At 34.0% G+C, this 21,115-nt stretch overlaps 1 protein-coding gene across 1 annotated transcript in view; it reads left to right on the forward strand.

Annotated features, from left to right (window-relative positions):
• The window catches only part of LOC123661179 (visual system homeobox 2-like), a 133,096-nt gene that overhangs the window by 33,617 nt on the left and 78,364 nt on the right, over window positions 1-21,115 (forward strand). Inside the window, exons 2-3 of the mRNA XM_045596165.1 lie at window positions 6,187-6,240; window positions 20,756-20,776. Coding sequence (XP_045452121.1) covers window positions 6,187-6,240; window positions 20,756-20,776 — 75 coding nt within the window. The remainder of the gene's footprint in view (window positions 1-6,186; window positions 6,241-20,755; window positions 20,777-21,115) is intronic.

Raw genomic sequence — 21,115 nt, forward strand, 5'->3', positions numbered from 1 at the left:
ATCAACTTTACCAGTATTTGCTGAATCGTTTATTATTTTCCTTCTTTTTTTATATCACTAGGTCGGCAAACAAGCGTACGGCTCACCTGATGGTAACAGATTACCGTAGCTTATAGACGCCTGCAACACCAGAAGCATCGCAAGCGCGTTGCCGACCCAATCCCCAATCCCCCCAGGAGCTCTGGTCACCTTACTCCCCAACAGGAATACAACATTGCTTGAAAGCAGTATTATTTAGCTGTGATCTTCTATAAGGTCGAGCCCTACCCCAGTCGAGCTGCTCCAGATTTTAAGCAGGAAATTCCTGCTGTGCCCTACCTCAGTTAAATATATGGAGATAAAAAGTTCTTATAACCTAACTTTTTCGATTGATTGTTTTTTTACTCTTTACTTTTTTTTTCACTGATTATATTGAAACAACTTTTACGGATTTTACCGCGGTTTTTTAACTTTTTTTAGATACCCGACGTTTCGAATACTTTACTGTAACTATGGTCACGGGAGGACTTTGTTTGTTTAGACGTTCTAAACGCTTGACACGATGAGTGTAATGTAAAGAAACTAGACTAAAAACGGAAATTTGCACAATTTACTATATCTGGTTTTGGAAAATGTTAATAGAATGTTGCAGTTCTTTTGATATTTATGATGGGGTCACAGTATTTGATAAAAACAATTGGAGGAAAGGCTTACAAAGATCTGCACAACTAAAAATATAAGATAATATATTCCAAACGCAATCATTACATTTCAATTGTTCTTTGGACGGCCATAAGTTTTGTCAAATTATTTCGCCAACGTCATGCATGATGAAAAAGTTTTTCAGTTTTATTTTATTCATATATTTTTTCTGTCTACCTCAATCTCGTAAATTTCATAAAAAAGCAATTGATTCTTTGAGATCCTAGACATTTGATACGTCCCTTTGTACATAACAAAAGAGATTCTCAATGTAGTCAAGAACCTATTCTAATATTAAGTGTTTTGATGACAATGATAACTTTGTACCACGTGTTCTAAGAGTTATCTGCGCTTCTTTTTTATAATCTTGATAATTAATAAGTAATAAAACTCACTCATGTGGGGTACTATAAAATATGCATTTTTTTATCGTCTAGTTGCCAATCAAATTTAGTGTTTATTCAACATGATTTATTACCTGTTTCGTTTTTGACTTTTCGCGCTTAAATCAGTCTTACACAAGGTGTTGAAATTTTCTATAGATATATTTACATTTGTCTTTCAGTATGTCTTTTAATAAGATGACATGGTCTTAATGGTTGGGTCCCCACCGTAATGTGCTAGTAAAATCCAGCATCTTTCTTTATATATTATTATGAAAATATTTCGAGCAGAGACAATTATATTATTATTATAATTATTACAGATGATATATTTTAACAACAATAATCTAAGCGACAAAATACTATGACCATAATAACAATCAAAACAAGTCTATTGTTGTCACCTATGAAGAAAATATATCCAAACGGATATTATAACAGCACCTAAATATTGTTTTCTGATGTTTACGGGAATTTCACTCACTATAATGAAACAACTTTTTCGGGTTTTATCGCATCCTACCATGGACCATGGTTGCTGTCAAGTATCCAAAACGTCAGGCATTTAAAAACTTAATAAATCGCGATAACATCCGAAAAATTTGTTTCATTATGTTTAAATATCAATTATGTATGTCCAATAAATAACCTTATATTTTAGTGTATATGTGTGAATATGAAAGAGCATAACAAATAAAACAAATGTAATTTTTGTTTGTTTGAACACGCTTATCGAAATATTCTAGAATTGTTTTAAAAAAAGTATTTATATAAAAATCTTTATCACTAAAAAGGTTACAAAGACCATAGTAAATACAGCTCGAAAAAAAAAACAGTAAATGCGCGCTTGATTTTCCGATACGAAATACACTCGCCAAACTGAAACTAATCACTTCTTTCAAACAGATACTTTCTCTCCTATCAATATTTCTAACTGTAATAGGAGATGCAATTATTGTAACTTTAAAATAAGTTACAGCTTCCGCTCATTGTATCACAGGAATCAATCTAAACTACACTTGTAATGGCATAAAAATTTACTCACTAACAAGTATTCGTGTTCGGTCAACACCAGTTTCCGGCCACAATAATTACGGAAGTTACCCCCCTTCCCCTCCACTTTAAACATAAAAAGATAGCTGTGGTATCTAAAGACTACGTTACTCCACATTGTGAGGTTTTTTGTTGAGTGTTTGGAATACGATAGTTGTTCAAAAGAATTGGGCCCCTTTGTCAGGAGAGCTAGATATGAGCAGATTTTTTATTAAGGTCTTTTTGCATTCTTTTAGATTATTCTTACTAGTTCAATTATTATTGAATTCTACAAATCCTACTAATATCATAAATTTGTGAGGATGTAGGTAGGTATGTACCTATGTTTATTACTCTTTTACGCAAAAAATACTGGACCGATTTTAATGAAATTTGTTACGTAGACAGCTGAGGATCTAGAATAACACATAGGCTACATTTATGCCAGTATTCTCACGGGAGCGGAAATTAAAAATGCGAAGGTATATGACGGATGGATGGACGTTTATGTAACTGTTTCACTTAACCACTATGAAACTGATTGTAATAAAACTTGAAACATAAATAGCTGGAGATCCATATAACATACAGGCGGTTGAAAACGCGAGATCTAGCTAGTGGGTATATATAGTATCACGCAATTAGTTTAATAATCATATTCATTAATTTACAATGAGTATTAAGCTTTTCTTGCTCGATGATCACTTAATGTTACGCTCAACTAATGTCGAGTTAAGTTAAAGATCTTTATCTTTACTAATGTTATAAATAGGAAGTGTTGGATTTGTTCTTTGCTTTAAATGGACAAATTTAAAACTTACTGCAACGACGTTACTACTGAGAGAGAAAACGAAACAGTCAAAATCGTGTAACCAACACACACACACTTACACTTACGGAGTACACTTTCGGAGAAAAAATTTTTACACCGAAAGAAAAAAAATACAGACATGTACAAGACGGTCGTCGCTAAAAGTGCGATCTCTTCCAGACAACCTCTATAATATTATAAGAATAGCTTAATTTTCTCATACTCTTCTACATGGAGGAAGAGGCCTATGCCCAGCAGTGGGATGTTACAGACTTACTTGTGATCGCATCGTGACTTACTTAAGAAACTATTAAACTTATGGACTAAATAATAAAAATGAAATTATTCGAGAGTTAATTAAAATTTCGTCGACTCTTCTTTGTAAATATTATAAAACTAGCTTTTACCCGCGGCTTCGCTCATAGATTTTTTATATAAAAGGTGTCCTATGCTACTTCTAATACCTCAAAAAATATGTGTACAAAGTTTTATGATGATCGGTTAAGTAGTTTTTGGGCGAAAGCGTCACAAACAAACTTACATTCACATTTATAATATTAGTAGGGATTATTCTCATACTACGTGAACGAAATCAAAAATTAACTTTATTTAAGCAGGTTTCAACAGCACCTTTAAATCTACAATTTCCTGTCCTTTCCCATTAAGTTAATATTCATATTTTTGAGTTATCAGTATTCTTTTCCTCGGCTATTCCATTTTGTTGATTGTAAGATCCATTTTTCGTCTCTTGCGGTTCGTCTGTCCGTTTCGGTATGATTTGAGATCTTTTGTTAATTTGCGTTGTTGTTATACTTAGATTTTACTTGATACTGGACTATTTTTAATTGTTTTAAAAAAAAAATGTTCAATTGAAAATTGCACAATCAAGATTATAAGAAAATTTAATCCGACTTGATAGTATGAGACGTATAGAATCTGCAGCCGTTGCCTATTACGAGTATTCACCTGGACGAACTACTGGGTTATCAGTTATAAACAGGTATCTCGATGCCAGTTATGTTCTACATTTTATACGTTTCATACTATCAAGTCAGATTAAAATGTTCTTATTATTTTGATGTTACAATTTCCAATTTAAAAAAAAATTTAAATGATTAAGGTCCAGGATGTTTAGACAACCCATTTTTAATAGATAAATAAAATGATAAAATAATATAATGATACGAAAGATAACAATCGTATATACTAAATTTATTATAAAGTATGTTTCATTCTATTATCAGCTTGGTGAAGATCGACTCAGGTTCTGGCTCTTAGACCAGTAGACAGCCTCAGATATATCTGTATATCACACCTCAGATATATCGTAAAAGGCAACTATAGTCGCCTTTTACGACACCCACGGAAAGAGAGGGGGTGGCTATATTCTTTACTACCTAGGCTGTTCTTATTTGATCTAGACCTGGTCCTGATGCAGTATGCCTTACTATACTTGGTTATATTTTACGTCAGGCTACCCTTGTCTGGACCGGACTTGGTCCTGATCCAGTATGCCTTACCATACTTGATTATATTTTATATCAGGCTATCCTTGTCTGGACCGAACCTGGTCCTGATAGAGCTGCCGGACCAGGCTTGCCTTATTCTATCCTGATCCGGTCCAGATACATGATCTGGTTGAGCCTGACCTTTTTTCTACTCGGGTACAGAAACAACACTTCATCAAATATAATAGAGATTCTTACGACTCTTTTGATAAACTATTTTGTATAGTTTTTTATGATAAAAATATTTTTTAATTTATTTAAATAAGTATAACATTACAGTGCCTGATATATTCAATTAAAATATGATTATTTAAAGCGCTTTACGTATTAATATTAAAAAATAATAAGTAGCTTGTCAAACAATGTTGTCAAATTTGGAAGTTTATTTATAAGCGTTATAATTTTTTAAATTATTTACATAATTAATTAAAAACTAGCAATGCCCGTGCGAATAATTCGCACCAAATAAGTAAAACATTACCGACCGTCAATCATGTTGATGTTGTTTCAAAATCAAAGCCGGTAGAGCAAGCAATTATATAATACATATCAGATTGATTTTTACAGAGTATCATAAGGTACAAAGGGCGGCATTATCGCTGAAAAGCGATCTCTTCCAGGCAACCTAGGGGCAAAGGAGATGGTATTGTGTCAGTGTAGGTGTACACATTGTGACATAAACTTTTGAATATATTAACCTAAACACATATACATATAGGTACATACATGCATACATACATACATACACACATACATACATACACACATAGATACATACAATATGATTGAAGAACTGTATATTTTTATTTTCTTATGTTGTATGGCTTCGCTCGTATTGATTTTTTTTTAAAGAAACCTATATTACTTCTGATACTTCCCACAATATGTTTACAAAGTTTCATGATGATTAGTTAAGTGGTTTTCGCGTAAAGCGTAACAAACAAACTTACATTCACATTTATAATATATATTAATATTCTTTGGTAAAATTAGGTATTCCTTTCTTAAGTTTCGTTTTATTTTTATGCATAAACGTTGACTATTTATGAAACAAGATTATTAAAATATTACGATGTGAACGGCGGCCAACAGACAAACTTATCTTTTTTTGGCAACTTACCGCTATTTCTAACAAATAAATAACAGTCAAAACTTTATTACACTTTCTGATGTAAATCCGTTTCTTACACTTAAAAATGTCTGACAAATATAAAGAGGATAGGCCTAAGTTTAATAGTAATAACAACAATGCAAGTAATATGAACAAGATTAGTTTGTGAACACAAATACAACGTCCTGTCCTATCATTATCAATATGGTAATCGTAGAACAGAACCAAAAGTAGTCGAAAACTACCTTCGTTAATATGGTCACCGCTACTGAGTCATAACTCGTTGTTTTTGAGTCGTTCGTTGTTTTGTAACTTATCTATAAATACATAATAATGCTTAATAAACAGAATTACTAACTGTAAAATTAATTTATCAAATGAGACCAGCAGCCCCATAGATTTTCACGTTGAAATAACTTCTACTTTACGACATTGCCATGGATTACCCCAAGCACTGAAACGGTTCGGCTAAGTCCATCGTCCTAATGTCTGCGTCACCCTCGACGAACAATTCGTTTAATCTGCAGTAAAGTCTCCGAAACGACCTAGCGACGCCCCCCCGGGCTCAGGTAAATCACGGCAAGGAGTTTTTAATTGAAATTCCTGTAGGAAGTGCAGTTAATTGTTTTGTAGCTTAATTAATGTATCTCTTGTTCGCAGGTTTCCCGCAAATAAAGTCGCCCTACAGTCCCTCCGCGCAGCCTCACCTCACAGGTAGGTCTCCCGGGATTATTCATTACACCGGGCTTTATATTATAGCACACGTGCTTGTTAGTTAAAACGAATTATTATTAGTTGTAATTAGATAAGTTATTTGATAACTAGTGGAAATTTAGGCAAATAAGTGACACGGTTGTTTTCTTTGTAATTATACTATAGAATAGATTTTTCAATCAACGATAATCAAGAAACTAAAGTTACTAATTGCTAAAGTTGGTAATACAAAAGATATAAGAATAAAACTTAATAATAAAGCAGATTTAACTCTTCAAGTTCGGTCTTAAGTCTAAGTAAACATAAAAATAAAGTATTCTTTTGAGAAAATATGAAACATTCGTAATTATAAGTGGGTACAATGGGTAAAAGCCTAAGAAATTAGTAATATCTTTATAATTAAAAGTGATAGACAAAAAATGAAACACAAAATTTTCTTAAAAGCTTTTCAAGTTTCTTTGCTCGCGGCTCCGGCAGTTTCACGGCTGTAATTTCAATATCTTAAAACTAATGCTAAACAATACACGCCGCTGATTTAGGAAAGTGGCTGGAGGTGGTTACGCGGGCTGCACGCGGGGCGTTGGGGGGTGTCCCTCGTGTGCCCCCCCACCCCTTGCCACGGCGCCCTCCAGCCCTCCGCACCCTCGCCCCCGCCTTTGTCTCAGTAATGAATCCGCCAAACGTCAAATATCACCGCGCAGGCTCCATCTACCCAATATCATAAATCATATGCCAATCTATGCCCCAAAGGAAAATCAACTTTGAACTTTCCGCATTAGAGCACTTTTGGCGACAACTCGTACGATACATGTAACGTTTTTTGTGCATTTCTAAAAAATGATTTGCTTAGGTACGACGTGAGTTAGAAAACGTCGTGGTAAATGCAAATTAGAGACGTCGAGGAAGAGATAGGACTGTGGCGCTCGATGACTCAATTACGCGTGTTTGGTTTTTCGAGGTGACGTCACCTCGTCCGCGACTCTCGACGCCAGAGCCGCGCCGGGACTCCATTTGCCGACTTAATTCGTCGTGTGTATTTTGGTTGCGAGCCCTGCAACCCTAGTAGACTCTGAAAAGCGCCTAACAGAAAACAAACCACCTGCCCGGCGGGGGCCCGGCAGCCATTTGTAAAAATTGCCTTCGCCGCCATTTCTGCGCGGGAATTTCATATTTGGAACGCCGCAGGGTGGAATTCACGAGTAGATTTGACATTTTTACCATCATGGCCGCGCTTTTTTTATTGTTTTTAAAACAATGAACCCGATGGTCGTTTCGCGTGCCATTGTTTAGGAAGCCGCCATTTTTAATATGAAAATTAGGGGCAAGGGTCGTTGTTCTATGTACACAAGACAATGGGTACATAGGTCGTTAAAGTCAAGACCGTGAACTCGCCTCGGACTCGAGAAAGTAAACTGTGCTATTTTATATAATGATTTGAGCGAACAATATAACAAGGTATGAAACTTTATAAGCAGAAAGAAATATGAACACAAATGGCAACAATAACCAAGCACAAATACATATTGATCAACCAAATTTCTGTTTAAAAATTATAATTTCAAAAACCCAAACTATTTTGTATCTAAAACTAAAAAGATTTCAGATGGTATCACCCACCTCGCAAGTGAAAGTATCTCAAGATAAATCAAGTGACGAGATTCACAATGGAAGCGGTGGATACAGACACGCTCCAGACCGTTACATATTCATCGCCACATCCGACTGCACTTCGGTGGCAAGTTCGCGTCACACGTCGATATAGTCAGTTACATCGCAAATGAATATGTATTGACGATAATCGTGTTTTGATAATCCCTAATTCATCTCGTCTGTCGTGATCTTACTTGATGTACCTAAAAGTTAGCCTAAATTGATAAATATAATATTCCAATTCATTAAACCATTCGAATTTTCACAACTATCTTCCTATAAATTCATTTGTGAATACTTATATATGTATTATTAACTTTACCACTATGTGTAACATATCTATATTATATGTTAAAATATTTACGTATTCAACAAAAACAATTGAAAACAAATCCCGGACATTAATAAGCCATATAGTGCGATAAAAAACCCTATTTTACCAATATTAAATACACTGAAAATTAACAGACAGTTGTTCATTCAGATTCAATCAATTATTTTGTAAATACATAAGTGTAAATATGTGTCTATATATTAGCTCCTGAGCTGAAACACGACAAGGTTATCTTTTTCACAAAATTCGTAAGGAAATGAACTTTTTTCTGTCACAGCGCGACATGTACCGAATGTTACAAAATACTTCGAAGAAAACACATTTTACATCTTCAGCTGGAGATAACAAGGTGGTTATTAGCTTGGAAGATGTTTGGTTCGGAGGCGGTGTCAGGTGTCAGAGAAGCCGCTGTTTGCCTTCACTAAGTGGCGACAAGTTACAAAAACAAGCAATGTATTAGTGTTTGCGGCTCGACACTTCGAAGTATCGGATTCTGTTCCATTTGTTTTTATACCGCCGTTTGATTAACTCCGCTCTCTCTGTTTGAATGTGTTCATACATGTTTAACTTCTTCTGATCTTTAAGAAAATAATGGAAATGTTATGTGTGAGTTGAAAAATGAAATTAGAAATTAATTATTACATTATGAAACTAACTTTTATAATTGTTTTTATTTATAATAACTGGTTACACAAGAAAACAAGATTCCTAAAAATACTCCCAATCACAACAAAAATGACACCATTATTGATAAATTGTCAGAAAATCTGAAGAGAGCAACTTATCCAGAAGGATCCATCACTCAGAGACTCAAACACGCAGAGATTGGGTACTCGAGGCCACTTGAAAAATTTAATATATTCTTGAATGCTAATCAGAATACCATAATAACTAATTCAACATCAGCACATTTCGCGGAGCAGATCTGAACAGCCCTCGTCGCGGCGGAATCTGAGTGATTCCTGAGAGGTCGGAGCCAATACTCAAAAAGTTAGTAATAAGCAAAACACTGTTTAAACACTAGCTCCCCCGCTGGAACCACGCAAACACCGAGAGACAATCGCTCGTGTATTCCATTACAATCGCAGATGTTGTCAAACAGTTTATTTCGCATCGCAATTCGTAAGTGGCACTCGTTGCTCACCGCGCCGGCCTTTGACACTGGCGCAGTCGACTCGAAACAAACAAACGAATATCTAAGTGCCGATTAAACTACCCCGAAAATCTTAGTCATCAACTAGCATGAACCCAACACTTTCCAGAACCGCGGAGCTACGTTAAACAGGTGGGACATCCATCCTTATCGTCAAGTCGCTGAGTTAATCACGAATCCTTGTTAAAAATATATATTTGAAGAGTATTTTATTATCTATCGCTTAGAAGAAGATCCATTTCTCGTTTAAGTAATTGCTAAGAACTTAACGTTTACTAAACATACCTTACAATATAAATACAATTTTATCGCAAAATTACAAAATAATTTTTATCTGTTGTAAGTCCAAATCGCGGTCTATATTCGTATGTGTTGGTCTCAATGAATGCATTATGCAAATCAGAATGCTGGAATTAATCAGATGAAAAAATATTTAAAGACTGTGTGCAGATTTCATCTGTAATCAATGTAATCTCCAAATAATTTTAATCTGTAAGTCTCGAACACGTAATGACTTTATCAAAATCTTATGTCTATAGAAATCCCACAAAAGCTAAGCCTACTTACTAGTCATGGCCAAAAATACTAACGTTTTTATAACATAAGTGCAAGTAGGTATTAAGAATAGCAAGACATGGTTTTATGCTTAATAAAGTTAAACATAAATTTCGAAACATCTTCCGAATAGAGGGCTAACCAAAACACAAAAAATTTGAAGTGAAAACATTCCTCAGTAATACACGATAGTTACATAGCATCAGTTACGTTAATCCTTATATTTATATATGTTGCAGTCAAAACTCTTAACCAGTCAAAAGCACTATTGACTAGCAAAATCAGTCAAAAGTACTTTTGACCGTTTGCTTTAGTCAATAATACTTTTGACTAAAATAACAGTTAAAAGTACTTTTGCCCAATGGAGCTGGTTAAAAGTACTTTTGACTAAATTATTCCGTCAAAAGTGGTTTTGACTGGTTGTATCAGTCAAAACTCTTAAAAAGTTAAGGTGGTCCATAAAAATAACGACAAACACACATATAAACTTTTATATTACTCATTATTAGTGGAGAACGTGCTGATATTAGAACAAAAATGAGTGACTACGAAAAGAAAGAAGGCTTTTTACAAAGAATTTTAGCGATGGAAGATAATTATGAAAGATAGTCATTTCAATGTGATGACAAAAGAAAAATTTAAAAAGTTTGCAATTGATGTGGAAGACGCGAAATTTAATGAAAAGGAAACACCATTACAGTACAGTAGACTACAACGCTTTAACACATTTAAGTTTGTGGTATAAAAAAATTAGTTACAAACACAGAACCTGTCAAATATTTTTGCCGGCTGAGGAAATCTACGACATTATTGATGCTGCTCATATTTCTATAGGGCATGGTGGTCGCGATAGACTTAAGAATGAAACGGCAAAAAAATACGCCAATGTTACAAAAGAAATGATTAATATATATTTATCAATGTGCGAAGTATGACAAAGGAAGAAAAGCAAGAAAAGGATGGGTCAGGTTTAGAAAACGATCCTGCACACTGAAATGAACAGCCGCTGCCAAGTCGATCTGATTGACATGCAGTCGCAAGAAGATCGCGGGCATAAATTTATTATGGTTTATCAGGATCATTTGACTAAATTTATTCACATCTAACGAGGTAATAGTGCTTTTGACTGACGCTTTTTTGCAGTTAAAAATACTTTTGACGGAGAGCGTCAGTCAAAAGTATTTTTAACCGCGAATTTGCAGTCAAAAGTACTAATAACCAATAATTTTCAGTCAAAACCACTTTTGACCAACTTGTGCAGTCAAAAGTACTTTTGACTGATTTCGCTAGTCAATAGTACTTTTGACTGGTTAAGAGTTCTGACTGTAACATATATAAATATTTTCGCACTAAAGTTCCTCATCATCAGCTTGAGTCTCGTAACGAGCTCTTAAAGTAATAACTCAATTCAGTAATCCACTGAGTTCTTCGGGGAATTCTGATTGGATTCTCACCAAAGACCTAAGTGCTACACCTCCGCGTACCTAATTTGTCAAATCAGAATCTATTTGAGCCGATTTAATATCGAGTTCACTAAATATTTAATAATGTTCCGAACTATTTGCGTCATTTATTTGGACAATTCAAGGAGATGTAACTGTAGGCGATAATCAAATGACTAATTACTTAGAAGTGGAGTGCAAATATCGTTCGACCACTCGGCGGGCGCGGCTTGTGTTACAAAATTCAATTAGCGACTACTCTCGCTGCTAGCCCGATGTGTGCACATATTACAGCCTTATGTGTGAAGCTATAGCGACCGAAATGGCTTGCGGATGATCCATCTAATAGGTTTTCATCGCTAACATGCTGAAACCGAGTTCCCTTCCTACTTTTGTTATTATGTAATAAGTAGTGTTACACAATTTATGTTATGTATTTACATAATTTACTTAGGATATCAGTTCAGTTCTTTCAATAAAAGATTTCAATGAAATTAGTATCTATATGTTACACATCTTTGTCTCGTAGAAGTTTCCATTTAAAATAAATTAATTCAACGTTCAAATCTTCGTCGTTCCAAATGAAAATTGAAGCTAAATAATTAGTTCTAATACTTTTCATTATAAATCTATTAAGCACTTGTTTTTCACATAATTTACATCATCAAGAACAATTAAATTAAATTCAGAACAATACTTAAACGCGCAAATAAATTCGGCACCTCGATAACGAGCCAACAATAATATTTTACGATTAACACCCCCTATTTATCCCCCCTCCGCCCCACTCTAGGCCACTGATCGAATAATGAATTAAGTGCCGATAAACCAAGGCAATTCACGGCTGTGCCATGGGATAATAAGCCTTAGCGCGTCGGTATATGACTGTGCGTGAGTGCGGATGGATTGTCAAAGGCTTTCTCCAAGTAGGCGATGCCATTAGCATTGATAATAGCTTGTGTCCCATCCCTAAGTGCCAGCTCATTACTAACGCCTCCGTCAAATCGTTGCTCTACTGTAACTACATCTATATCTTAAAGAACTTTACTTCAAAGATTTCTTAGAGGTGTGATTGTTTTGATGGCGTTGTCTTTGTCTTGATCGGCTTAGGTAATTATCTGTTCTTTTCTAACTTAACTAGCTTATTATGAGTCTGACAAAGACAGGAGATATCGAGGTTAATTTATTATTGATTGTTTTCTATTTGATACTTGCTATTTTGTTGGAATTTCTTATCACTGTATATCATGCCACACTTAAGTAGTTTTATCTGTCTTACTTGTTTTATATCAAATTTTTACTCATTTTCTTATAACATTGGTTACAGCACATTATTGTTCTATGTTAAGGTGACGTTTAAACTAAAAACACTAACGTCTTTGAACTGGTAATTGGTATTATTTCTCGTAAAACGTTAAAGATAATAAAAGATAAATACATCAATTTAGCTCAAGAAAAATGTAACTTACTGAAATGAAGTAGAAACATTCTAGACTCCACTGTATTGACCTAGAAGCGTAAGACCTAAGTCCAAGGCGCCCCGCCCACCTCCTACTCCCTCCCTGCTCCCCCGAACACCCCTCGAAGAAAGCTATAATGTTATTATCCAGCCATTATATTTTTCCAGTTCGATGCCTGCCAACAATGCTCAGTTATGTACCCTCGCTTTTTGTGCGCACGACGCTAACTTAACGTCGGATTGTCTTAAAATGATTTACTTTTGAAGTAAATGTTATAGAAATATTAAGTTAAGGGAAGCGTACACTTAAACCCGGCCTGTATCCTGTCGTTATCTTCAATGAGTTTTGAAATATCTTTGAGTGAGATTACGAAATTGGAAAAATAATTTTTTATTTTTTCGTCTTCAGTAATTGGTTACACATTTGTGTTATTTGGTAGAGTAACTAATCATATTTAGTTTTATTGATATTGTTATTTTAATTTAAAGAAAACAGTGTGTAATAAAAAATTCAAAAGATTACACTATCGCTAATAGTTGCCAAAATTAACTTGCTATTAGGCACATATTATGGCAGAGTGTTAAAAGTTTTGTATGGTAGATATTTTATATTTTAAACAATTTTATAGTAACGTGAATGAATATAAATATATAATATATCCTATTATTTTTTATAAAATTAAACTCTACACCTACACCGTCAATATATCGTCTCCTTTGCCCTAATGTTGCCTGGAAGAAATTGCTCTTGAGCAATAAGGCCGCCTTTTGTACATTTTTTTTTCTACAAATTATTGCCAATGTTGCTTGCTTATTTTATTTGTTTGGTGTACAATAAAATGTTAAATAAATAATAAATAAATAAATCTATTGATAAAAATTTTATTTGCACTTATTCTTGTTCATTTTCGTTTTACTCAGAACTAAATTATCTAGTTATGGGCTACATTTGATGCAGTTTTTACATATAAAAAATTTAAATGTAAAATTTTTATACTAAATAATCTAATGGACAATTTCCGTAATTGAATTCCAGTTTATAGAAATCCACCAAAAAATTAGGGTCGAGAAAATTCCAATATTTCTATGTTATCCAGTGGAATGTGTTGTTCTTTTTAAATTATTCTCGACGAGCGACTGAGGTAATTGTATCGAGTCCGCCGGGGGGAGCTAGTGCGGCCAGGGCTGGATTCATCGTTGAGGCGATGTAGGAATTGCCGAGAACTTCACTATTTAGAGACCTGTGATAAAAGTAAATCTAAAGTTGTAGTAAGTAGTGATATAATAATTATATTCTTTATTTACACCATTTAAAGATACAAATAAAAGTAGTATAATGAGGAAGATGTACACAGCGGTCTTCTCTCTAAAAGAGCGATTTCTTCCAGACAACCTTTGGGTATAGTAAGTAGATTAATGCATTCTTTAAAGTTTAAGAGTTTAATTAAATCTCTGATTCTAGAAACATTGATATTATGCAAGCGCCATGGTCATGGATATTCTAGTACTGGTGACCGCGAACGTCAAAATTTTATATAAAAAAAAACTTAACTACGTGACTTTATCTCATGATATATTCCTTCACCTATAAACATGACACGAATATTAATGATAAACGTTATTTATTGGTTAAATACTGAGCACAAGCACAGATTTCATGCCTCAATCTTTATTTGACATTAAATTATTTTATTCGTTAGGCAAATTTAGCTTTACCAATAATAATAAAAAATACACGTAACTTATTTTTTTCTCAATTAAGATAATTGATAACTTTGTAAGCTATGGGGGACTTTACAATTTCATTGCTCAGGGGCCTTTTATAACGGAATCCGTCCCTGCCTGTAGGTCACGCGAGGGACACGAGGCCCTTCAATTAGTAATAGCTGCCAAAACTCACGTGAACTCAAGAGCGCAATGTTTAATTGGCGTCTTAGCTTTTTTATTGGAATCATTTATTTTTAGTTACTTTAATTTGTTACTAAAGTATAAAGTTATAGTTGTTAGTTTTATATTCAATAATAAATTTCAATATATAAAAATATAATATAATAATAATAATACTTAGTTGGTATATTTTATCTATTCTGTGTACTTTTAATTACAGCCTCATAGGAATTGTTACTTTTTTGTCTCATTGAATAAAAGTCAATTTGCAATTGAATTTGACAGGTAAAGTCAGTCTACGATACAAGAAGAGCAAATTCAACATATTATTCATATAATATAAATGAGTCTTAACAGAGGCTTATCAAGGATTCTTCTTCTATATTAGTATGTTAATAACTTTGTACCCCTTTTTACGAAAATTACGCGGACGGAGGAGAATTAAATTTCGTACACTTATAGTTTATATAGGGAAGGAGTGCAAAATAGTAATGATATATAATTGAGGTAGGGCACAGTAGGAATTTCCTGCTCAAAATATGGAGCAGCCTGACTGGGGTAGTACCTCGACCTTACAGAAGATCACAGCTAAATAATACTGCTTTCAAGCAGTGTTTTGTTCCTGTGGTGGGTAAGGTGGCTCTTGGTAGGGATTGAGGGTCGGCAACGCGCTTGCGTTTCTTCTGGTATTGCAGACGTCTATAAGCTACGGTAATCGCTTACCACCAGGTGAGCCGTATACTTGTTTGCCGAACAAGTTGGATAGAAAAAAAATGAACTCTATCATTGTAAGTATATAGTATCAGCATTACCCACAGCAAGAGTTGTTATAAAGTATTGTATAACAGCCAGTAACTGACATATTATGGATAGGTATGACCTTCTTTGAAGGGGGTAGTTTATGTTAGAGGAAATCCATGATACGTTTTTGCTAACTCACGGTGACAGCGCGGCAAATTAATATCCAAAATCCAAACTCTCCTATTTTTCATTATGATATATCATAATCTATTAATAATTCTCATCTAGACCTAAGATACTAATTTTGATTAGTGATCACTCACTCACTCACTCACTCACTTCAGCCTATCGCAGTCCACTGCTGGTCATAGGCCTCCACAAGTTTGCGTCAAAAATGGCGTGAACTCATGTGTGTTGATTTGTGATACCAAATGTAAATACAGTGGAGAGTTTACCTGAAACACGAGCTCTTTTGATTGGTTGGTACTGCTAAGTAGATATGTTTATAAACAAAGCAGGCGGGTTATTCAGAATTGATTACATCACAACGATTTTTTGAATTTGATTAATTGATTAACCCGCCAACCCGCTGTGGAGCAGTTCTCCTACATGGAGAAAGACGCCAATGGCCAGCAGTGAGATGTTACATGGTGAATCATGATTGATTAATTCAGTATTACATCACACTATCGGATATAGGTAAACCTCCTATTCCATGGAGGAGAAGAGTCGGGCTTAATCAACCACGCTACTCTACTCCGGGCTGGCGAGTATATTTCGTATTCTGAGCAACGATTACTCTCAGGTGTATATTATAACAACCGGAACCAATAGCTTAGCGACAGAATTGAAATATTTATACTAATTAATACAAATATCCATTTTGAGCGGAAATCAAATCGTAACAGCCGGTGCTTAGCCTACACAATACGGTTAACTTATTGTTATTAGCGGTTAACTCAATAAATGATACCATACATAAACAGTACCACAATTTAACGAACAAAGTCACCAAAATTCGGAGTTTTTGAGGTCCTCAAAGAGCGCATCTCGAAATATCATTAAAACTAGAGCGACAAGTTTTTACATCATTACGTGTTCAACCGTATCGCTTTCAAGTCGCCCTCGTAACGACCGGAGCGGACCCTCCCGCGCTTGGTGTTACCGTAATCTCTTAATAGATCGTATAATGTACCTAAGTGTATTTAGTTATTTGGTATTACATGTATTAGAGTTATTTACTAAGTTTTTACTACTTCAAAAGTATATTTTCTAGCTATCTGTTTGACTGACTGAACCAAATAGTACTTATAATAATACTATGAGAAAACGTGTATGAAAATATTGTTTTAAGTTATTTTTTGATCGATGCTGAAGACAAAGGTGTGTTTTTGAGCAATAGGGGTTGAAATTCAAATGTAACAGCTATACATCGTCAACAGAGTCACGATCAGTCACTTATTTTGCGCCCATATCCCCAATAACAATCAATTCTAGTCCTCTGCCCAAAGGTTGCCTGGAAGAAATCGCTGCTTTAGCGATAAGGCCGCCTGTTGCAACTAATGCAAATTTATTATTATTATTTTTTTTACCTAATTAAACTTATTTTACTTTTGTGTTGGTGTGCAAAAGTGTATATAAATAAATAAATAAATAAATCAGTTAGTCAGACAAGAAGGGCCAACTCAGACTGTATTTACATATATTATAAAGAGAAAATATTTGATTGTTTGTTTGTTTGCATTAAATAGGCCCCGAAACTACTGAACCGATTTGAAAAATTCTTTCACTCTTGGTAAGCTACACTATCCGCGTGTGACATAGGCTATATTATATTTTCAAAAAAATTAGGGGAAATTTTTGAAAATTACTCGTATTTCAATACTCGTGCAAAGCCGAGGCGGGATGCCAGTAAATAATATTTTAAAAAGAACAAGGTAGCTTTTCAACAATTTGAATAACATGACCTTTATTGAAGTCAAACTTATTTACGCACGTTTGACTAGGGGAGTAAACTGGTGAATGCGTAACGAGAGCGTTACGAAAAGTGTGATCAGGTGAGGCGAATGGTCGAGAGGGAGATATAAGTTAATGAAGATAGAAACACAGAGAGTTACGTTTTTTACTGTAGGACACAATCGTTTTTTTTTTTTTCTTATTAAACAAACCATTTAGGTAAAAGTTTATATTTGACATCGCGTAAATCATTACCATCATTACAGCCTCTACAGTCCACTGATGGACATAGGCCTCCACAAGTTTACGCCAAAAATAACGTGAACTCATGTGTTTTGCCCATAGTCACCACGCTGGGCAGGCGGGTTGGTGACCGCAGTACTGGCTTTGTCGCACTGAAGACGCTGCTGCCCATCTTCGGCCTGTGTATTTCAAAGCCAGCAGTTAGATGGTTATCCCGCCACCGGTTGGCTTTTTAAGTTCCAAGGTGGTAGCGGAACTGTGTTATCCCTTAGTCGCCTCTTACGGCACCCACGGGAAGAGAGTGGGTGACTATATTCTTTAGTACCGTAGCCACACAGTATAGTGACATCGCGTAAAGTTTAAAAAAATATATAATATATACCCAGTTAAATGTAATTTAAAAATTAATTACAGTATAATACTGAGTCGACTTTCTAGTAACGTTAGTCTCGAACAATCAAGTCAAGTATTACTCAATGAATTTTCTCTTCCCACGTACAATCTGGTCTCAGCCATTTAGACTTATGTTAAATACCAACTTATCTGTGTAAAGAATAACATAATTATGTTAAAAAATTGTGGTTTAAACTAAACAATAAATAATTTATAATGTTATTTAATCGTTTCCTTGTAAAAAGTTACAAAAACACTTTTCCATTCCAAGATAAACATTTCTTTCTACTTTTACTAAACAGAAGACGGTTAATGAAATACTTACTAGCATGGCACGGTTATATAAACACATATATATGTGTAGATATATATATGTATTTAATTAAGAAAACGTGTTATACCAGTATAGTAAATAGTAATTAAATCACCATTGAAATATAACTTATTATTCAATATATTAATAATAACAATATTACAATAGCCTCAATTGAGTCGATCGGTTGCGCAAGCGCACTTATAACATACACACACACAAACACATCCTCGTCTTAATTGAGGTGTATTGTCTTATTAACACTTAAACAATTGCTTTTGTAAATAAAGGACATCGTCATTACAGACAATAACTAATTGATTACGCCAGGTTGTAATTGTACTCGTATGTATTATAATTGAGTTATTTGTTAAAAATACGTCAGTTTACAGTTATTTTAAAACAATTCGCTAAGAATTATCATATTGTTAATCAATAGCAGTTTTATTTACCTATAAATAAGGGTTAATTCATATGCGGCAGGTTTTAACAGATTAAAAATAGTCTTAGATTAATAATTTTATCGTGACTTGACAACTTGATGTGACAACTGATTTATACGAGTATTTTAATGACATATGTATTTTTATATAAAACAAATACAGGATATTTAAAAACACATATCCAGTTCAGTCCAGTTCAGCCTATTGCAGTCCACTACAGGACATAGGCCTCCCCAAGTTCGCGCCAGACATCCCGGTTTTCCGCAATTCTCATCCAGCCTCCAACGACGATCACAAAGAAAAAATAAACACATATCAATTTTTTTTTCAATTAGATATTATATTTTGTATTACAATACCAACATAAATTGTAATGTCTAACTGTAACAGTGTCAAAGGTTTCCCCCATTCTACCCATCGAGTTTCGATGGTAATAAGCCATAACAGCCAAACAGCCATATTTACGAACATTACAATGGCTTTAGTAATACCTTATTAGACCTTATTACGACCCTAGAATGGACTACTTTAAAGCACAGAGAAACCTATGCATTAAATATAAGAAGAAATAAACCAAGAAATAGAAAATTTTCTCAATAACTTCATTAAAAGTAAAGTAACTGTCATCTCAACGAAAATCTGAAGGATATTTAAAACGCGTTTACGCTGTCGGGATCACAGTACTAGTGAGACTTTCAATAATACTGTTTTGTTGGCGGTTTTGGTCTGTTTTCCTCACACCCCGCGCATGCGCAGCTCGCCGTGTGAACTGTGGACGAAACGCGATCCGACGCATCATTCACTGCTGGATCTTTTTATTATATTGTAATTCAATTTAGACTATTAATATGAGTTTTGCTTAGAAGTGAGTATAATGTTGTGTGTGTTTCGGAGGCTTTTGAGTTGATTTCGGTTTTTTTTTTCTTCTTTTTTTTTGTGTAATGTGGATTAAAACGTTGTTTTTTTTTTTGTTTAACATACACTGATACATCCTAGATGTATGTAGATAGGTAGTTATGGCGTACCCACATATATATAAACTTTTTTATATTAGGATGATATCAAACCTCATTTTTTTTTTTATTTTTTTATAACTTTTTTTTTTGATACATAGTTGTCAACAATTTATATTTTACATTTACCTATTCATTGTAATTTATATTTTACTATGATATCTATATAAATTTTGATTGTAAAATTATCCCCTAGTAAAAAGTTGGCAAATATTTTATGTATATTTCATTATATATCCACTAAGTAGGTAGTTAAAACTATTTTTAATTTTGTAAAAAAAAAATATGTCTAGACGGATCATAATAGTACTTACAATAATAAACATTTGTGCTTAACACAAAAACTGACAAAAAATACCGCTTTACATATTTATTGTATTTAATGCAAATTAGCATAAATCTTAAGAGTTGGTTTGTTTGCTCGAACGCGCTAATCTCAGGAACTACTGGTCCGATTTGAAAAATTCTTTCAGTGTTGATAGCCCATTTATCGAGGAAGGCTGTAGACTATATAGTTACAGCCTATACAGTCCACTGCTGGACATAGGCCTCCACAAGTTTACGCCAAAAATAACGTGAACTCATGTGCTTTGCCCATAGTCACCACGCTGGGCAGGTGGTTTGGTGACCGCTATATACCATCACGCAAAAACCAATAGGAGCGAAGCACCAGTGAAGAATGTTTCAAAACCAGATTGATTTTTTCTTTTTGAGAGATTCCGCAACGTGCGCTGCGTAAACTGTTAAAGTTTCGTAAAAATCGTGTATGACAAAATTGTTCCCCTTTAAAAGTTCCGCGCGGACGAAGTCGCGGGCAAAAGCTATGTAGTAATGTTATAAATGTTTATACAGTTAACACTTATATATTATTATAGTTTATGTTTATATTGATTTTAATTCAATTTATTTTTTGTTTGTTTCATGTAATGGTAGCTGTTCGACAATTTTATTCAGGTAACGATGAAAATGTGCTTCAAATGTGTTTTTATAATTTAGGTGTGTAAAAGAAATGTCATTCATTCATTTCATTGTTTAAAATAACGGAGTTGTTTGGTATTTTTTAATCATAATTTTGCAATAATATTTAAATTAAAGTTAAAACTTTTTTTATTATCATAATAATTTAGGAAGTATGAAGAAATGATTTCTTCCTTCAAATATATCTTATTCTTTTTAAAATTGAAATAAATGTCCAAGTTTATAGTGAACATGTCCTGTCCTGTATAACAAGTTGTCTGTTAGAACTGCTTAATTACTCCTTAATATAAATTATGTTATTTTTATATTTCGTGT

The sequence above is a fragment of the Melitaea cinxia genome, chromosome 16 (genome assembly GCF_905220565.1).
Source record: "Melitaea cinxia chromosome 16, ilMelCinx1.1, whole genome shotgun sequence".
Taxonomy (NCBI): Eukaryota; Metazoa; Arthropoda; class Insecta; order Lepidoptera; family Nymphalidae; genus Melitaea; species Melitaea cinxia.